Here is a 22,071-nt window from a genome sequence, read left to right as displayed (position 1 = left end):
TGTGTGTGTGTGTGTGTGTGTGTGTGTGTGTGTAAGTAAACCTGAATTTCTGCAGTTTTACAAATCTGTATTTCTATGTTTCTATAACCTATAATGGATCCTGCTATTCAGCTGAATCCTTTGTCATGTCATTTCACTAGTTTACAATGTGATCAAGAGATGCTGATATTATACGGAAGAGTCGAACATGAAAAGATGTGAAAATAGTTTTTAGACCACACTGAAGGTCAAATTAAATTATTCGTAGGAAACGATGTTGAAGGAATATGATTAAATAAAATGTAAAATGTGTTATGTAAGTTTCGACAACCAGATTTTTTTTTAAATTCTGTGCTAAAGAACAGTTGAGACAAACTAATAAATAGTAATAAAGGTTTACTGATAAGTTAGCAAAGATTGCTGAAAGATTTTAAGACTGTTAATTATCTTTATTTATTGAAAGGCACTTCTAGCAGGTCTATCACTGCACTCCATGTTAGCTGACTCACGTCAGCCAAACTTTTACTAGAAGCTTTGATCGTTGCGCTGTGATTGAAATTACTCTGACAATAATGTACATATTCTCATTCTAAAATTTATAACTATGTATTATCCCCTCTCTATGATCTAAACAAAGAGCAGACAGTAACAAAGTGGCACAAGGTTGTACCTAGTTCTTGCAGATGTCTAAATGAGGAAATGGCTAACAGAAAGCATGCTCAAAAAATCAGGAATAACGAGACAGAGGAAGTTAAACTGAACATGACATACAAGAGACAAAACAACACTCAGGACAGAAACTAAGACATACCAACTTGACAGAGACAAAAGGTAAAGACACACAGAAACTACGAGACAACTACAGAGACTGGGCATGGAGAAACCAGACAGAAACAACTGAATGGTGAACAAAGATAAACTTTACATAGAGGAGAACAGGATGACTAGATAGGGAAACATGGGAAGACAAAAGTCCAAATCCAGATCAGACTGTGACACAACGAAACACAGAAGGAATAAATCAGGAATAACAAGACAACTATAGATAACAGTACTGGAAACAAGAGACTGCTAACATAAACCAGGAAGTAACAAAACATGGAATCACAAACAGATGAAAACTAGACAAAGCACAGAGAACACAGGCGAAACATGCTGAAGAGAAAACAACCCTAATCACCTAGAACAAAACCTGGATATCTAGAAAACCTGAGAAGATAAACACGAAACATAGAAGGGGACAGCACCAGACGCAGGGACAAAAGGGATGTGAGAGTACATAATGTCAGCGTGTGCTGTGTGGCAGGCAGGATGATCGACCCAAACGCAGGACTCAAGACGGAGGAAAAAACGGCTGCTTTTATTGCTGGAAAAAACTAACACTAAATACAAAACAAACCAGAAACTATAAACCTGGTGATGGCTGGAAACACGGCGGGAAACACACAGCATAATGAGAGTGCAACGTGACAACAAGCAGGGGAAGATAAAATACAGGTAGGATAACGAGAGGATGGGGAACGGGTGGAAACACAGCTTGGACCAATCAGACGTAATGAGACAAGGCGAGCAAGCAAAACTCAAAACACAGGACAAGGACTACCACAATAAAACAGGAAACACACAACAGGCACAGAGGCACGGACTTGATACTGAACAGAAGGAACATGGAGCACAGGGACAGGAGCGACACAACGACTGACGGGGGAACCTGAAAATGCACATGAAGACAGAATTAAACCTATACTACACATGAGGAGCACAGGAACAAAAACCAAGAACTAGAAATCAAGAAATACTACAGAACTTAGGGAGCTAGAAATACAAAACAGAAACCAAAACGCTAACAGTGATAAACCAGGATGAAATCAAAGATTAATAATAACACAAAACACTGGGTCACCAACCCAGAACCGTGACACAGAGGGACTCCAGGAATACAATATAAACTGAAATCAAGAACAGAACTAGAAGAGAACTAAATTCTTTGAATAGCAAGGAAGCACTAAAAGAAAACAAACTGTGTGCACTGGGTCCTAAAACCAGGGATTCAAATATGTGAGTGATGGCAGTTGCTAAGAAGTTGTTTACTGCTCCTCAACTGGCTGGTGAGTGATTGCTGGATTTTGCTTGTGGATGCAAAAGAGGGGTATACAGCACCAAAAACCTAATGGTTGCTTTGATTGCTAGCAGATTACCACGGTTGCCTTTAGTTTGTATAGAAGGCTCTGACAGCAAACCCTTGATAAATAACCACAGAACAGTAACAACACTTGAAAAAGTGTCAAATGGAAATGAAGACCATGAAGACAGTTTGCTTTTAAAGTAAAAGTTACCTGACCAGTGAAACCAGTGAAACCAACACGTTTGATCTCACAGCTCTCAGTGAGTACACACTAATAACTGTTTCCCTTTGTAAGAAGCTGAGAGTAAACATACACTGTTAATTTCAGTGAAACAAAAAATTCAAGTACTTTCTTACATGGTAAAGACTGTACACAATGAAGTTCATGTCTCGAGCCAATGCCATTATAGGTACATTACAGTTTAAATTTGCACAAAGTTAATGTATAAAGAATGTCTGTAAGAAGCAGCATGTCATGTCGAAACTACATATATTACTGCCAATTAGCTGCTGGAGGCTTTTTGTGAGCAATTGAACTTTTGAGCTTTAATCCAACAGAACCTCTGAATACACACAGACACACACAAGTACAGTTACGTACAGGACTTCATTAACAGTGTGACCAGTGGATGACGAGATGGCTCTTTAGTAAATGTACAGACGCATGTGTAGATGTTTTCAAGCACCGCACAGCAGTTCAATCACACATGAATGCACTGGTGTATAGCTGCACGTACTATGTAGACTGGATGCGTGCCCTCTTTTTTGTTGTCTGTGGATGAAAATCAAAGGGACAGGAAGTGTAGCTAGAGGGCCTCACTGCACTGGACCATCAGTTGGCAGGATGAGAAGTGACTGTATAATCAGACAAAGGAGGGGAGGGAGAGTGGGAGGGGGAGCTGGAAAGAGGAATGCATCATATAATGAGGGAAAGACGAAAGGGAGGGTCAAGCAACAAAAAGATACAAAAATAAATAAATAAAAGCGATGCAGAAATGAATCAGTGCAGAAGTCACAACAAGCTTATTTCTGAATTTTAGCCAACTAAAACTTACTAGCCTTCACTGGGTTATGTAGCTGTGGTGTACTGTGTTTGTCTCACACACAAACACGCATGCGCAAAAGCACATGGAAAGCTGTAACCTGGATTCAGTCATTGAGACTGTCATGTTTGTGAAAACATTTATCGACAATGATAGATTCCCAAGTCTCTTAGGCCCCAACCTTAACCATCACCACATAGTGCCAAACCAGCCTAAATCTAAAGGCAATTATAGACAAGTGTTGCGTGTATACATTTTCATATCTGAACTTGTCGTGTGACATATACAAGCACACATCAAACACATGGCATTTTTACAGAAATTTATTGTTAAAAAATGCACAAGAAAGGGGGATTCGGGCTTTATCCTATTCTCATGAGAAGGTAGCAGAAGGAAGAATTTCATGGGGTGATTTAGGAACTGAAGCTCTATCACAACTGCTTTCATACATATTTCAGGTTGTCACTGGGGCAGTTTGACCTCTTGCTGGCAGAGTTGGGACAACGTCTGAGTAGGCAGAGAAATAATTTCATAGAACCAGTTGACCTAAAGCAGTTTCTAGCTGTGGCATTTTCAGTAACAGTGCACGTTTTGAGCTATGAACGCACACACTAGCCTGAGTAGTCAGATCTGTTTATTTGTATCCAAAAAAATCTGAAAAATCAAGCTTGATTAAATAAAATAAATGCCACATTTTTTTCCCAGTTGCTTGTGTAAAGGCCTTAACTTTAAATATAAACCTATAAAGTCCTGAACAAATTGCTAACAAATTGCTAACAAATTTACGAATTCATCTAATAGTCTAAAACTTGATGAGTTGTATTTTCATGTCTCTATTGTCATGAATTTCTTTTATTTTCTGTTCTTAAGTTGACAAACATTTGAACAGCATAGAAATGCAGAAAATTGCTATGTAGTTGATCTTATTATTACAATGTTATTACCAATGTATTAACAAATTTAATTTTTATATGGTATTGTGCAATTTGATTAATTACCTTTAATAATGCTTTTTTCTAAAACTGTAATTATGCACAGTACTCGGATATGTGTTTAGTGTTTGCAATAAATCTTTAAGCTAATGGTAAAAAGTAACTAAAGCCTTCTAGATTAAATGAAAATGCATCTTCTCAGTAAGCTTTAGATAGCTACACTTTGTCACTGGTTTTATTTCCCACGTTGCATAACCAACAACAGCTGAACATAATTGAGAGTATCTATGTTTGTGTTGTGTGTAAAGCTCTGGCTGACAGCTACCACAGTGTCAGTCAGTCTGTCTGTGTGAAGAATCCAAACATATAATCATTCTGAGGACAGAGGGGACTTCAAGACAACTCAACACTTTGTGGCTTTGAGCTATGTGAAGACTTTAAATGTTTCAGATATCAGGGTTCAAAACTGTTTTGGTTGAATTTTCATGGCAGCATGCACCGCCTGCTAGTCTTCACACCTCTTTTTTTAAGTTTAAATGAAATACAGTACTTCACTTAATTGCCAAATAATATTTTTTTTCCTCTTTGGGCTTACTATTTTTGATACCAGGTTTCTGCCGTGTTAAATGAATATAAAACTGCACACATGGGAAAACACCGTGGCACTGCCAGTGAATTATATGTTCCCCCAGTGCCTGGCTGCATGATCCAATGTTGCGGCTGTACTTCATTAGCTATCTCCTCTTTACCTTTCTCTGACAAATTCAATAAATGCGCATCTGGTTCCAATTAGACTCTCGTTAGCAATAACTGGCCTGGTATTTACTAACAGCATTACTCAACACTAGCTGGCTTGGCTTGGCTATACTAATCTGAGACAGGCCACATAGCTTTCTGGGCTTGTTAGTAACTTGCCAATCAACTCTGCCCTTCAGAAACATGTTATCTCTAAAAAGCCTCCACATGAATATCCCCTAGTATTTATAGTCAGCAGTTATTTTATGTTTAGTCCCAAGAAAATGCTAGTTTAGCTTACCAGCAGTTATACATTTATCTAATGCTGATACATTTCTATTTACATTTTCTCTATGCAATGAGGTACCTTGGAAGTACCATATAGTTTTAACGAGGCACTACCAAAAGACAAATCAAATAGCATCCAACGTAGATATAAAATACAAACTGGGAAAAGGTGTGGGTCTTTAAATTCAAAGATCCTCTGCAAGTGCAGACCACTGCTCACTGTTTTTCAAAGTTCAATAAAGAATGCAATTGTTTTATGTAAAAATCCATTAATAAAGTATAGTATATGTGGTACTGGAAAATATTGTTATGAACTACTTAAAGACATGTTCAGTAGAGGATTCATGTGCAGGTTAATGTGTTTTTCAGAGGCTGTCTTGGAGTTGTGAGGTATTTGTATGGCACTCAGATTCATCCACTGTGGGTCACAGCTTCTTTTTCAAATGGAGAATTTGATGGTCTAATTCTAATGTTTCACCGGCAAGAGAAAATATTTTCACAGGGTGGAAAGGGTACTGTTACTTGGAATTCCAATCTAGGAAAAAGAAAAAAGAAAAGGGTAGCTTTGAAAACATGTACACTGTATACACAGCAAACATATTTTAATAGATGTTCCGTATTTAAATATGAAAACTGAGCAGATGTACTAATGACTGTTTTCAGTGACAAATTTATTCATATTTTGTGCTCCAGCAATTATTTGTGGCCGCCAAGTTGCAACCACCAGAGTTAAAAACCAAGGACAAAAAGGGCAGTTCGTTTGAGTTTAGCTCAAAGAGAAAGTCAAATCCAAAAGACTCCCATGTTAAAATTCCCAACTTTGAAGAATTAAAAGAATTTAGCTTCTCAATTTGTAAAAACTAATTCATGTGGAATGAACTGCAACTTTAGCTGACTGCTGTCAGGAGTTTTTGGGTCTGTTTCTGTTATTTCTGTTATTGGTGTTGTTTGGAGCACTTGTCTGTTAAACAATTAGGCCTGCTGTGTCATACAGACTATTCAAGAAGTCTGTTCTTCAGTTTTATTGACTGAAGTTTTGTCTGTTATTAATTAATATTCATTAGCAGATACCTGTGCACCCCTGCAGGTTATGAAAAATTCTTGTTGGTCACTTCTGGCTCCAGGACACATGACAATATAAATACATATGACCAAATAAATTAATTACTGCTTGTTTATGGTAGTGAAACAACAGTATAGTTCACTGATGTTTTTTTGAATGGGTTTTTTCACAACAGTGGAGCTCTTTGGCCCAGAGGGATGGGATGTGTAAGGTTCTTGATATTCACACTTGTTAGGAGGAAACAATCACTGTATTCATCCTGTAAAGGACAAAGGGTTTTTCAAAACCTAATCAGGTTTTAAAACATGTTGAAATAGTCAGGAGCATGATGAAGAGAAGCTGCTGAGTAGTACTTAAGCACATAAATACTATTGAGAATGTCAGTGACAGACAATATAAGAGCAAATGGAAGAGTGTTAAAGAGAAACAGACAGATAAAGCAGTGTGGGACTAATGTAGACAAGTAGAAAATTTCAAATAGAAAAGCGAGCAACTGATGAAAGTCAGGAGTTTCTTTAGCTGCTCCTGGTCTTCCTTTCCCCCCCTCTGCTAGTAATTATTCCATTTCAAGGCTCCCTCAATCATAGATAAGTCAAAGGGTTTACCAAAAAGCACCTGTCCCCAAAGCACAGAAGAAAAACTCAGTTTCAACACTCCATTCTAATGTGCTGATTCCAGGAACCTTACATTGGAAATAAATGATGACACATGGGTGCTTCGATCAGTTCCAACTGAGGATTTTTTTTTCTTTTCAAACATACATTTTTCCTCCCTTTTCTCTGGCAGCTGGATAAGTTTTCTCTGGTATGTGAGGGGGGAGGGAGGAAAAAGAAGGTTGTCTGTACTGAGGTCTGTTCGGCACATGTTCCTCTTTCACAACCTTTTATAAGTTATCCCAACTGAGGAAAAGAAAGAGATTTAACAGTGGGAAAGAAGAAGAACAACAGACAAAGTCAGAGTCTGCAGAATGTGTCTGAGGAAAAAAGAGAAAGATGGGTGGAGCAGAGGAGATGACGAGACAGCTTTGATTACTGGTTATTACCAGCCTGCAGAGAGACTCTATTAAACAATAACAAATGGAGACCATCAGTCAGTCCATCAGTAATAGGCTACAACAAGAAGTCTGCTGATGGGAAACACACATACTAATAGTAAACGCAGGCAGACTTAAAAGATATAAAAGCAACTTCATAAAAATCGAAATTAAATTTCCACTCCTAGGTGTTTTTGAAAGAAAAGTGTCACATTTGCCAACTCTTTGGCAGTTTAAAGGAAAAAAGCCTGTTTGTCTAACGTGTCTGTATTGCCCGAGTTTACGGTAGAGAGCAGTGACGCACTGACACTTTTGCACCTTTTGGGTGTTTTGGCATCCAAATTTTTTATCACTGCAATTTTTTCCTAAAGCTTTCTGAAATTAAAGTTTACCTAATGTGCATCGCATTTATTAGTTATGTTGTCTATGTGTTATACAGAAGCATCAGTAGAAGCAGCTCTACTGTGAGTCCATCCCAAATCACTAAATTCCTCACTCTGCACTAATGGTGCAGGGCAACAAAAGTGATGAGTATTGAAGAACACAGCTCATGGCCATATATGAGGGTAGAAATGTTGACTGGCTGGTAAATTAACAACTTTAATTTCATGTTCAGCTATCTTTTCACCTATAACACTGATATAGCATCTACATAACTGTGGAGACAGCACCAATCCTTCTGTCACCTCCCACACCATTCTCCACTTACTCATAAACAAGATCCCAGGACATGTCAGCTTTTCTACTTGGGGCAGAAAGTCGTGACTTGAAGTAGACACTCCACCCTTTTACTTGGTTTCAGATTGGGAGGACTAATTCTTATTCCCACCCAATGAACTGCTCTGGCGCAAGCTACGACCAGATGAAACTAACAAAACCAAATCATCCACGAAAAGCAAAGACAAGATCCTGAGGCTACTAAAGCGCGAAGTGGCAAAAGGTTTCCTTTAACTTCTGTCTCTAAAAAGATTATCAGTATCAGTGAAAAAGGAAGCTCTGGCAGAGTCCAGCACCCACTGGAACTATGTCTGATTTATTAATGGCAATATGGACGATGGTTGTGTAGGGATCGAATAGCCCATAAAAATTGGCCAAAAACCTTATACTCCCAAAGCAACCCCGATGAACAAATTTCATCTCCCAAGATGACAAAGATCCCACAAACCCTTGAATATCCAGTATTCCAAGATCAAGAAAAAAAAAGATTCTTCCTCCTGAATCTGGGGTTTGACCAATGGATGTACTCTCTTCATTCGTACCCTAGCACAGAAATTTCTGTTGTTTAACTACCTCATTGATTTCTCCCACTCATGGGTGAGTAGTTCCCTCTTTCCCAAACTCTGCCTCTGTCACCAAAGTGGGGCTGAGGAGATCCTTGAAATATTCTTTCCATTGCCTGACTGTATCTTCCACTGAGGTCAGGAGCAGCCCATCCCCACTGTACACTGTGTGAGTATCACTTTCCATTCCTGAGTCGCCAAAACTGATCATTGATCTGTGACCTAAGGTGTCTGGATAACATGCACTTATGAACACCATTATGCTTGAGCATGACACTTATTATGGAGAAACAGTGGTACAGGGAAGGCCAAGAAAAGCAACCCTCAAGTCTACAAAGGAAAACCCCAACATGCAGAGAATCAACCAAGTATATCCACCCCTGTCCACTGACTCTCACAAAATTTCAAATCAATTCAGATCAGTTCAGTTTTATTTATATAGCTCCAAATCACAACAACAGTTGCCTCAAAGGACTTTATATTGTAAGGTAAAGACCCCACAATGATACAGAGAAAACCCCAACAATCACATGACCCCCAATGAGCAAGCACATTGGCGACAGTGGGAGCGGCAGCCATCTGCTGCAACCAGTTGGAGGTGAGGGGAGGAAGACAAGACAAAGACATGCTGTGGAAGAGAGCCAGAGATTAATAATAACTAATAATTAAATGCCAAAAGGTGTATAAACACATAATGAGTAGAAAAAAAAGGTGACTGAAGAAGTAACATGGTAATCCCCCAGCAACCTAGATCTATCGCAGCGTAACTAAGAAAGGACTCTGGGTCACTTGATCCAACCCTAACTATATACTTTATCAAAAAGGAAAAAGAGGAGAAATATGCTCTCTCTTTCTAGTCCTTGTCAGTAATCTTGTTGCAGCATTTTCAAAAAATAAAAAAATGGAGGTCTTTAAGGCATTCCTGCAGTTTAACTAATTGGTGTGTGTTTAATTGGTAGATAAAATCAGGTATCATCTGCATAGCAGTGAAATGTATGCCTTCTGATGATTCTGCCTAAGGGAAGCATATATAATGTAAACAGAATTGGTCTTACATAATGCTGTGGAGCTCCATAATTAACCTTAGTGTCTACATGAACAAACTGGAGTCTATTAGACAGATACGATTCAAACCATTGCAGCGCAGTACATTTAATACCTGGGGCATGGTCTAATCGCTGTAATACAGTTGTTATGGTCAACAGTATTGAACGCTGCACTGAGGTCAAGCAGGAAAAGCACAGAGATGAGTCCACTGTCAGAGGCCATCAGAAGATCATTTATATCCTGCACAAAAGTTGTTTCTGTGCTGTGATGAGCTTTTAAACCTGACTGAAACTCTTCAAATGACTCATTCCTCTGCAGATGATCAGTTAGCTGTTTTACAACTACTCTTTCAAGACAAACAAAGGGGAACCTAATATTTGAAGAGAGTCCAGCCCTTCTCCAGGAGACTGGTTTCAGAGCCTGAGCCATGCATCAACATGAGCATAAGAATATCTAGCTGGTATCTCTTAACCCTAGGCACTAGCTCAGGCTCCTACCCCACCAGACAGGAGATGTTTCATGTCCAAAGAGCTAGTTTAAATAGCCAGCAATCAGACTGTCACGACGTCTGCCCTCAACTGCTACCCAATACACACTGCACCTGACACCTAGACCGCCTTCTTCAGCCTGTCGATCAACAAATAACATAATTGATCAATGGATGTTGTTTACCAGATGGCAGTTTTTAAAAACATAAAATATTTATTTTTTACATTTAAATATGTAATATTCATACACTGCTCAAAAAAAATTAAAGGAACATTTTGAAAACACTTCAAATTTGAATGCTGGATTTCTATAAATGACTGGATAATATGTTAAGAGCAAAAGGATACCATATCATTTGTTGGAAATAAAAATGATCAACCTACAGAGAGCTGAATTCAAAGACACCCAAAAATCAAAGTACAAAAATGATGTGGCAGGCTAGTTCAGTTTGGAGAAATTTAATTGCAGCAACTCAAAATGGTACACTGTAGTCTGTATGGCCCCCACGTGCTTGTATGCATGCCTGACAACGTCAGCGCATGCTCCTAATGAGACAATAAATGGTGTCCTGGGGGATCTTGTCCCTGATCAGGACCAGTGAGGTCCTTGCAGTTAATATTTCTAGCAGTCTTTGTTGTTATAATGAAATCATAGTCAATAAAATTTTGAATGTGTTAGATTTTTTTTTTTTTTTTTTTTTTAGCTCCACAACAGTTTACATGTTTGTTGCCATTTCCTGAACAAGCTGTCATGAATTATGGTCTTGTAAACCAGCTATTTTCCTCAGGTGCTGATTTTTAGGATTTGTGTAGGGTACTCAGACTGTGGTTTCTCTGCCTCTCTGACCCCAGAATGAAAGACTGGCTATACTATTAGAGTAATTGCAAGATCTGGCCTTGCACTAAGTTTTTTTCTTTTTTGTGCCATTTTGTTTGTAACTGTTTCCATATGATTGGTTGGGCTCATGGGAGGACAGATGATGAAATATAACACACAAATCCCATCTAAATAACAGAAAAACACACAATAGAGCTTTCTGTATATCAAATGCACACATTAATATATACAAGCGTGCGCACACACACACACACACACACACACACACACACACACACACACACACACACACACAGAGTTGGGGTTGTGATCAACTGAGTTGTTTAAAAATGATTTGCTGACATGTTAGAACTCCAAAGTAAAATGTTTTAATGCTTTCAAGGAACGACATAAAATACCAAACTGTCAGAAATAAAACATTAAAAAGTTGTGATTATCAAGGGTGAGTCAGTGTGGTTATGTTATTGGTGGAAGGGGCTGGAAGCAGATTTCTGTGCATTTTTACTGAACAATTATCATCCATGACCAATGCTGTGATCAACTCAATATGTCTTCTTTGACCCAGCGGAGAAGATCACAAATTGCACAAGCCTGGGACCAATTAACAAGTTATAGGCGTGCATGGACTACCAGCATACTTTTCAAAGTCGATTTGTCTCTCTGTCCAGCTGGTGGCGCTAGTGCATCTCACTGAAGCCTGTCCAGATTTCCACTGACTAAACATGCTACTCTTTCCTATGGCCCACAGGCAATACAAGGTCCTGGTCTTCTGTGCGTGAACACCAATGCATATACCAAATATTTCAAAGCAAATAACAAATCAAAAGAGAAATTGTGTTCTTCCACCTCATTGTTCAAACAGAACAGACTGAGAACATTTCTGTTTGTCAGTGTAAGGCAGCTAATTCAAGTTTGAGTAGATCTGCTGATTTACTCAAAGCTGAGCTCCTTTTTATTGATCTGCTGCATGTCTGAGTACTGCTGCCGTGAAAACTGACTCCTCTGCTGTCAGCATGTCTTAACACTCATTAGCTCAATCACCGGATACCCTGCAAAAAATATGATCAGTACCTACCATCCTTGAAATGCATAGAGTCAAGCAGCAGAATTTCTTAGCAGTTTATCACAGAGGGAACAGGCAAGCAGAGCTGGCCCAGGAGCGCTGGCAATATGTAGAACAAAACACACAGCTGTTCACAAGAACAATCAACTGATTAGGAGGCTGTATCATTTCATATTTTTAACTTTGAGGGTGCAGACAAACAACAATAGTGTCAATACAATAGTGAGAGATTTGAGAAAATCAGTTTTGGAGCTCTGTATCACAGTTCAATATCAATGAACTAATACAGATTTGGATGGCATTTCCTGAAATACAGACAACACTCTGACATTTATTTATTTACTTTTACAAAAACTGCAGAATGTCCATTTCCTGTTATGAAGGACAATGCTCTGTAAACTTTACTTTGATTTTTAATTTTTTGACAGAATAACTAGTTTATGTCTCAGTGTCTCTTGTGTCTAAATAGAAGTCATGTCCTAATTCTTGCAAATGAAAGCAAAAAACTTAAATATCTCTGAAAGCATTTAGATTTAATGGATCATTTATTGGAATAATATGAATTTTAAAAATCTAACACCACTACCACTTTAAAAATGCTAAATTGTAGCTGATGTTTATACAGCGCTCACCCCAAACAATTGAATAGTTTATGTTTTATCATACTTTCTATTTATGGAGCGAGACGGAGCATCAATTAAAGATTCAATGTCTTAAGTAAAGTGTAGTTTCTAAACTGATTTCCATGTCATGTGAAATCAGTATTTTATTCCTTATAACCCAGTCAGAATTCTGGCCCCCACAGGTTTCAGTTTCAGTTTTTTATTTGTCATATGCAAGTTAGCACAGGGTCAACATTGCAATGAAATGTGTTTGTCGAGCAGCAGTCACTCAGCAGCATGTGTGTTGGCTGTGTGCTCATATGGCACAATCAATCAATCAATCAATCAATCAATCAATCAATCAATCAATCAATCAATCAATCAATCAATCAATCACTCCCAGATACTATTGATCTCAACTCATTGTGTGTACTGTATAAAGCACACCTATACCATGAGTCATTAAGCTGAGATGTAAGCTAAACAATAGGAATTAGGTCCAACCCATCAATATATATGTCCTACTGGATTTTGGATACAAAATTGGAATAATAAGCTGGCCACAGGAGGTGACAGATGCCACTCGCGTCAAGACATGAAAACTCCTTACAAAGCATGGAGGTCACTAACCATTGGTCCAGCACCCTGAGGCTCTATGAGCAACAGAAAGAAGGAGGGGGAGGAGGAGTGAGTGAGTGTCAGAGCCACAATACAGGATGAAACATGGAGCATCCGCAAATACCTCAGGAAGATGGGCCCCTGAGATGAGCCGTTCCAATAGTGCCTCAGACAAATGAAGATAGATGGGGATGAGGAAGAGGAACTATAATGAAAGACCAAGCCTCTGCATGGCATGTACCATCAACAGATCGAGTGGATCAGAGCACAGAGGCTCTGATGATAGCAGCACAAGGAGAGACCTGAAGCACCAGATCCACAGAGGCAGCAGTTTACCAAGACTGACAGGACCCAAGGTGGCGTGTGTGCAAAGATGCCCCTGAGACTAACCAACACATAGTAGCAGGACGCAAGACGCAAGGTTGAACCATATACACTGAGACAGGTAACGACCTCGCCAGTGAAGCCAGCAACCTTGCCAGTGCAGCCAGTGACCTCAAAAAGCAGAAAAGCACAAGAAGCAAAGTGAAGATAAAAGACTCAAGAGATGAAGGCAATTACCAGAAATGTTCCATTTAAATCACACACAGACCCGGGTCAACTGCAGGATCGGCTGTCTTTTTTTTTTTGTCTCTGTACAATATTGAATGCGATCTATTACTGCCACTCTGGTAATGGTAATCCATCTCTGACAGACCTTTCATAGCATATGTGGCTTTTTGGAAGTGAACACTGAGACTGAGGGCAAAATAACAGATTAACAACCCTAATTTGTCCTGAGGTTTTAATGGCCAAAATTATATGCAATCTTCCCCCTGTCTTCTATCAATCTCAGCGTCACCGTGGTCGGTTTGAATTCACATTTATAGTCAGCCATGTGCTTTCAATTTCTTCTGTGGACTAATAAAGGCCATTTGAGAAAGGGGCATTTTGATTGGGTGATTTCTCTTTTTTCTCTTTAAAAACCTCTGGACTGCAGAGTGTGAATGTTTGACAGTTACAAATGCTGCTCTGGCAGGTTCACATTTCTTTCAACCAGCCAGCGAGAGGACTGATTCTTTAAGCTGACGCAAATGTGAAGAGAAGACAAACTGTACACACACACACACATACAATCACACGCAAACACAAAACCTGGATTCAATAATCCAGACTGCTCTATTAAGATGAGAGGCCGAACATACATAACCACTGTCAGAAAAACTCAATGTAAAACTATGGAGGAAATGAAAGTTCAACAAAGTTTAATGTGATCCATCAGAATATGGAAATATTTCAGACAAGAACCCAACTGTACTGTCTCTGCGCCATATTGAAAATTCGTTGTTTCCATTTCTTATAGTTTGAGAGCCTGAACTGTAAATACTTCTGCCTGACGAAATTCTGATAAATCGTTTTCTTAGTCTTACACTGTGACTTTTACAGTTTTGTGCCAGGTTTCTGAGATTTACCACATCTGAAAATATCCAGTACAATGAAACCTCCGCGTGGTATTGTATTGTTTGCACATCCATACTAGACTAGTGGAAGAGTGGAACGTCAACATTTTTTGTAAAAGACATTCCCACTGTTAAAAAAAAGGTATAGAAATAACAGACAAAACGTTTGTTTCACAATTTATCAATCAGAACTACATTCAGAATGAATGCATCCCAAAGTATTGCAGAGTCCTCACAAAGTGTGGGACAATTTTCACAATTTTAAAGATTTGCACACAAATAGGAATATCTCTGCAAAGCCAGATTTCATTATCAGTTCCAGTGAAAGAGAATAACGCCCCAAATATGGCAAAATCCAAAGTCTGTAGTCTATATAGCAGGGGTAGGCGACTCCAGTTGTTTTGAAAGGCCAAGACAGATTCCAAACCACTGCTTTGTAAAGACATTTTTTATAAACGTGTGCAAAACAAGGCACTTCAAAAGTTTTCACTGTTTACTCTAGTTTGAGTAAAGTTAAGCAATACATTATTAATGGCAGTACCTGAAATCTTTAGGTACTGGCATTATATAATATATGCGATATATAAAACTAGTCTGGTACTTTACATGGCAGCAGTTTAAGGAAATAAAATATGTATAAAATCTGTTTTCTGGCTCACTATAAAAATGACCAATCAAAATGTCTGTGTTAAAATTAACAAAATCAAATCAAAAATAAAGCAACCTGAAAGGCAATTCTACCATCTTCAGTTACTTTTTACCATAATCATATTATCATATTTAATCTGCTAAATCTGTTTTCAAACTACTGTGTTTGTCTTCGACTTTTCCACTATGCAATCCTCTCGCCCCCTTTTTAGTGACCACAATTGTTCGTTTAGAGTAGCAGAAATGTTACTGACTAAATTTTGGAATTATTTTAGATGAAAATATAAAAAAGAAAAGTAAACATCAATTAGTGCTCGCCAGGTTCAAATTTAGATGATTGTGTAAAAAATGTAAAAAAGAAAGGAAAAAAACAACAACTCTGTGCTCCTTGGAAGGATTTTTGCAGGTCTGCAACACATTGGCTCTAATTCCAATGGAAAGCACTAGTAGTATCATCCCACTTTTCTCATCTTTGCAAACAAAACCAGTAGTAAGTTGACTCCTAGTCTGCTCTATATGCAGTACTATGTGTGTACAAATAACCCGACTCATCCTTTCATCCCTTCGTGGGACCGTCAGAGTGAAACTTCAAAGCTACCCACACACTGTAATGTGGCCTCCAACCAACCAGCCCAGCCTCTTCCTGTAGCTTCAGAGAAAACACAGTGTATATGAAATGCACAATATGACAGTTACCATGGAGCGGTGACGTTCTTCTTCTTGAAATCTGAGACATAATTGAGGTTTTTCTGCTCTCTACTCTGTACCTGTTATTCAGACATAATTATGGTATTCTGAGCTGCCATAAATGCTATTAGGACTAATCTCATTAGCAGTGTATTGCTCAAGGACTTTTTTGATATTTCGAAATCCTGAACCATAAATCGAGCAAACAGCAGTGATAAAGAGACAACCCACTTCCACTAAGTCACATATTATTTATCTGAAAATGTTGGATTTCTCTTTGTACTTCAGTTTGCTTAGAAGTAGAAAAATATAAACTTAGTAATCAGACAACAATTAAACATGAATAATCACAATTACCTCATTACACTACAATGCTCTGCATTACACTGCCCTTCCATTCATTTTAACCATTCCTACAGAACAGCATTTTTTTCTTATTTTTAAAAAGGAGACAATCTGGTACAGTTTTAACACAATAATTAGGCCTGATCGGTAATCTGGCGTCCCTGAACAGAGCCAAACAAAGAAAGCAGCAACACTGGAAGTAGCATGATTCTCCCATAGCCAGCCAGTTGTCTGTCAGGCCCTAATTTGATTCACTGAACTAGACTGCTCTACCCTATCTGTGGTACTCATATGGAATCATTTAATAAATATTAGGATTTACTGTGAAGGATAAAGCATAGAAGGAGACGGTGGTTCCGTTTTGGTAAAAAATCTAGGATTTAATTGCAGGTATCTGTGTGTGTTCTTTGCACACATACAGGTTATGGAAGTAGTTTTGCAATCATTAGTTGACAAACTTAAGATTCCACCCACTCATCTCTTTTGGGTCAAAAACCTGATGTCACTGTCACACAGTTGTGATTAAAAAAAAATCAGTAGCATAAAATATAAAATGAGGTGTGAAACAAATCTTTTAAAATATTAACTGTTTATTTGTTACTGCCTGTTTATACATTCAGAAATAACCTTTTAGAGAAACAAAAATTAATCAGGCAGTTTGTCCTGTGAAAAAATATGGATTCGATCTTCTCTGGCTGTAGTTTCAACTTTCATACCGTGCTTCACTTCAGGCCAAACTCACCACCGTTCAACATTATTACAACCAGCAAGCCCAGCCTGTTTTTCATCTATACTTCTGTCCTTCAATAAATGGGGTAATTGCAGCAAGCACCTACAGAGTTATATCACACCCATAATGCTAGTGGCAGAGTTCCCAGAATTCATTACTGTGGGGTAGAAACAGACCTAGAGGAGCACCATGCCCCCCATTTCATTGGTGTTTCATACAGACTGTTTGATTTCCAACCTCTAAAAATATTTTGCATATGCAAGCTTTTAAAATGCATTAATCTCTCTATTTTTATATGTGAGTCTGTATTTGTGTTAACCATCTGATCATGGAAGTGGACAGCAAGGCCGAAACGTTTGACATTGCTGTTAAATATATCAAATGAAAATGAGCTAGAACACACGAAGTGTTGGTGGCATCAGCTGCAGTAAGTAATGTGAGCAGAGAATGCTTCACATTATAAAATAATGATTTCATTGCAGTGGCATTTTGTCAGGCAATTTCTAAAATGTATAGAAACTAAATGTAGAAAAAACAGTGGCTGTATCATTCAAAAAGCACCCTCGTCACGTTCAAAGAATCACCAGCAGGGATACGTTTGATACCTTTTAATATCACAGTTTTAAAAATGTGCTGACACTTATTGTTGTTTTTGTTTTTTGGACCTTACCGTAGGCAGTGAATACACAGTCTGCAGTTTTTCAGTTTCAGTTCAAATATACCCCAACACAAGAATCACATACTCCAAACAAATGACACCTCGTGCACTAATGAGGCACACCAGCAAACCTGACAGAAATAGTGGTCGACTGAGTAAGAGATCCACAAATTAGAAATAGTTTTACAGTCTGTCTAAAAGTGGCAAGACTGTGGAAAACCAGCTTTAGCAAAGGGAACTCTCTAAGTCATGAGGACTTTCGGTTGCCACATCAACTTCCTCAACGCACCTAAATAGTAATTAACAGTGGGCAGAGGCAAGCCTGGGCCTGTCTGACACACAGTAGATGACTAACACTAGTGTAGTCTCATCAAGTTCACAACTCAACAGCTATTTTCTTGCAACACTAGGAGATATTTGTTGTTTCTATCAGCTTGTTTCTGTCTACACCAAACTGTGACATATCTGGCCTCGGTCAGTATCAAAGGAATGCTCTGCTTTCTGCACAGGTTTGTAGCTGAGCCGATATCCTTACCTGTTCAAACTCTCTGAGGCTGTGCATCTGTACTGGGGGTCCTTTGTCTGTTTCGTCACCTGAGAAATCTGCACAGGTAGAAGAAGAAACATGTACACATCAACCCATTACTCGCAGAGGAGCTATTCTGCTGCAGGAATTTAATACCCTTAGGGTTTTCTATGTTTATAGCTTCATAACACAGAACAAGTCTGCTGTATACAGTGTGTTTAATAGTAAAAAACAAAAAGCATTTGATCTGCGAAATGCTGTTTAAATCTCCTCATGAATGCTTCCTATTTACAGTAAATTTGCTCTAGTTTCTGAGAATCATCAGTGCAACAGCAACGGGTGAAATTTAAACACTTCAGGGTTTTCTGAGCAACGTCTCTGAGACTGTGTGATCAACCATCACCTCGTTATAAACCCATTAAACCTAGATACAAATGGGCTGTGTGTGTCCTTATACACACACTCATAGAATTGATATAGTATATTGTGGTCCAATTTAAATATTTCCAGAGGTCTAAAGACATCACGAAGCCATGCTTATCCCCTATAACAGGCCAGGAGTTTTCCAAGAAAACTCCATCCAATACTTAGAATTCGATTTGTATAATAGTTTGAATTTTATTCCTTTAAAAGCAGGGGCAATTATCTGCAGGAGAAAGGGGGTGGTGGTAGTGAAGGGCAAGATCCCAAGGGGTGTAATCACGTTAGTTTTGGCAGAGTTTATATTTCTAACGATTCTTTAAAATTGCAGCACATTAAATATGATTAAAAAGCTGTTGTGTAAGAAGTTAGAAGGTATCCTGGATCAAGTGCTGAGATGTTAGCTGCTGCAGTGCCTGCAGCAAGCCAGGCTACGAAACACTACAGAACACCGATATGAATGACATAATAGTAGAAGTATGCAAGCACACATTTTGTTTGATTGGACTTCTCAGAACCATCATTAACATAATACATTACTTTTGTCCAAATCCTCATCACATTTAAATCACACTTTAATACTGTGAATTTTGACAAATAATTTCATGTCATTGTCCTGGTCTTTGACCCAGGACTATGATGAAGCTAGAAGCCAGAGAACAGTGATGCCTGAGGTAATCAGAGCATTCAGGGCAGTAACCACCAAACTGGGTGAATGGATCCAGCAGATCCCAGAAATCACTTTGGAGATCTGTCCTAGGAAGAGCAAAGATACTTCACAGGCCATCAAGCTGCCAAGGTAGGGGTATTCTTAAGTTATAGGACCCAAGTTTGAATGATAAAGGCAGCTTACTTACAAAGAAATGAACATTGTTTAATTTTTAGAAGCAGGAGAAAATGCACATTTAAAAAATAAGACAAGCACCACTTTGCATTTGTAATACATTAGGAGACACTTACCCATCATGCTTTTCGGCCTGGCCCGTTTATCTGCACCACAGTGCCTGAAAACAGAGACAGCTATCAGTAAAGTCCCTGAACATTTTCCCATGTGTCTTCACCATAATGATCCTTATCTTTGCACTAAACTTGTTTTCTGCTGGAGTCCTGTCTGCATGATGTATGAGTGAAAATGTAGTAAGTCGTACAAAGCAGTAGGAATGAGCAGAGCTGCTTCACACTGCCATGTCAGAGAAGCTGACACTCACATGCTGCTGGTGGAAAATGAGTCAGCAAATGCTTCAAGTCACACAGCCATCAGTCACCAATGGGGAAACAGTAAACAAAGACAGCATGGAATAATCCAAGAACTCCTTCCACCAACTGGCCGTGAAACTCTAACTTCTTAGAGACTTCCTCATTTTTGGGACCTAATGTTAACTAACCTGTGCACCCCTGCTAATATACATGAATTACAAGCCGCCATATATAGGAGAATACTCTGATTGGGTGAGGTTGGTTAAGTCATTTACACTCCTGAGACATATCCTGTAACCAGTGTTGGGGAGTAACGGAATACATGTACCGCTGTTATGTATTTAAAATACAAAATATGAGTAAATGTATTCCGTTACAGTTACCATTTAAAAGGTGGTATTTATAATACAGTTACTTTGTTGAAATAAAGGGATTACACGGCAGTCTTTTCCTGTTTCATATGTTAGGCTGTCCCCTCTCTATTTTTGGTAATTCCGTGCCGGTGGAAACCCAAACAAAACACACATTAAGAGGCTCTAATGCCTGTGTCTCAACCTTGCGGCCTGCATAATGACGTGACAACAGATTTTTTCAAATTATTGTTCAAAAAATTATTTAATATAAAGGCAATAGGCAGAGTGTTACAGGTATAGCCCTAAAGAATGTAGCCTTCTGGGAAGTGTAGCCCAGTTGTAAGTAAGCTATTAAGACTCGACTGTACACTGTGTTCGTGTTTTCCTCCAAAACAATAAGTTCCGTTGGAGCAGATTTTCAACGCCTCTCTCTGTCTCTCACTAGCGAAGTTGACCCAGACAACAAAGTAAAGCTAGATTACAGCTACAAGCCCGACACGGAACCTGACGTATTAGCCAGAGGTCCCTTTACTACGGTTTGGAGCCGCTGACCTGTTCTATATACGCATTCGCTGCCAAAAGTGCAGCTTTACCTAATGTCCACCTACTGTTACTCATTTAGATTAAGATTTAAACAGCTAGTTGGTGTTGGTATGGCAAGTAACCTTCAGTAATAGTAATAAATCACACAGCAATAGTACATTCATGTAGTTGTAAAAAGCATGAGAATGTATTAAGTAATCCAAAGTATTCAGAATACATTACTCTCATTGAGTAACGTAACAGAATACTTTACAAAATACACCTATCAACAACTCCGTGCAGTGATTGCTAGATAGCTAACTTTTTTGCTAACATTACATTGCCAAATTACTTCACCAGCTAATATGATCTTTTAGAATAACTGATATGATGATGATATTTATTCATCAGTAAATCATTTATTAGCCAAACGCAAAGACTGAATTCATGTGAATTATTGGTTGGCAAGCTAGCCAATTTTGCAGCCTGGGACACTGAGAATCAGAATCAGAATACTCTATTGATCCCTGGGGGAAATTATTTTTTGTTACAGTGGTCCATTATAAACCAACATAAACCAACATTAACAAGACAGACAATACGCTAACTAAGAATAGTACTATATATATATATATAAAAAAAAAAACACCCAGCACGCCCCTGCGGGTGGTTTGTCCTTCAAGCTCGGGTCCTCTACCAGAGGCCTGGGAGCTTGAGGGTCCTGCGCAGTATCTTAGCTGTTCCCAGGACTGCGCTCTTCTGGACAGAGATCTCCGATGTTATTCCCGGGATCTGCTGGAGCCACTCGCCTAGCTTGGGAGTCACCGCACCTAGTGCTCCGATTACCACGGGGACCACCGTTACCTTCACCCTCCACATCCTCTCGAGCTCTTCTCTGAGCCCTTGGTATTTCTCCAGCTTCTCGTGTTCCTTCTTCCTGATGTTGCTGTCATTCGGAACCGCTACATCGATCACTACGGCCGTCTTCTTCTGTTTGTCTACCACCACTATGTCCGGTTGGTTAGCCGCCACCATTTTGTCCGTCTGTATCTGGAAGTCCCACAGGATCTTAGCTCGGTCATTCTCCACCACCCTTGGGGGCATCTCCCATTTTGACCTCGGGACTTCCAGGTTATACTCGGCACAGATGCTCCTGTACACTATGCCGGCCACTTGGTTATGGCGTTCCATGTATGCCTTGCCTGCTAGCATCTTGCACCCTGCTGTTATGTGCTGGATTGTCTCTGGGGCATCTTTACACAGCCTGCACCTGGGGTCTTGCCTGGTGTGATAGACCCCAGCCTCTATGGATCTTGTACTCAGAGCTTGTTCTTGTGCTGCCATGATTAGTGCCTCTGTGCTGTCTTTCAGTCCAGCTTTGTCCAGCCACTGGTAGGATTTCTGGATATCAG

The 22,071-nt window shown here is 39.1% G+C and overlaps 1 protein-coding gene across 3 annotated transcripts in view; it reads right to left on the bottom strand.

Moving 5' to 3' along the window:
• Nucleotides 1-22,071, bottom strand: part of pde4dip (phosphodiesterase 4D interacting protein) — a 95,508-nt gene that overhangs the window by 59,020 nt on the left and 14,417 nt on the right. For all 3 annotated transcript variants that reach the window (XM_026148218.1, XM_026148216.1, XM_026148217.1), the window contains exons 2-3: nt 19,548-19,591; nt 18,177-18,244 (exon numbers count right to left, since the gene is read on the bottom strand). In XM_026148218.1, coding sequence (XP_026004003.1) covers nt 18,177-18,244; nt 19,548-19,554 — 75 coding nt within the window. In that variant the 5' untranslated portion in view covers nt 19,555-19,591. The remainder of the gene's footprint in view (nt 1-18,176; nt 18,245-19,547; nt 19,592-22,071) is intronic.

This window comes from Astatotilapia calliptera, chromosome 17 (assembly GCF_900246225.1).
Source record: "Astatotilapia calliptera chromosome 17, fAstCal1.2, whole genome shotgun sequence".
Lineage (NCBI taxonomy): Eukaryota > Metazoa > Chordata > Actinopteri > Cichliformes > Cichlidae > Astatotilapia > Astatotilapia calliptera.
This window is presented reverse-complemented; position numbering and strand designations above follow the sequence as displayed.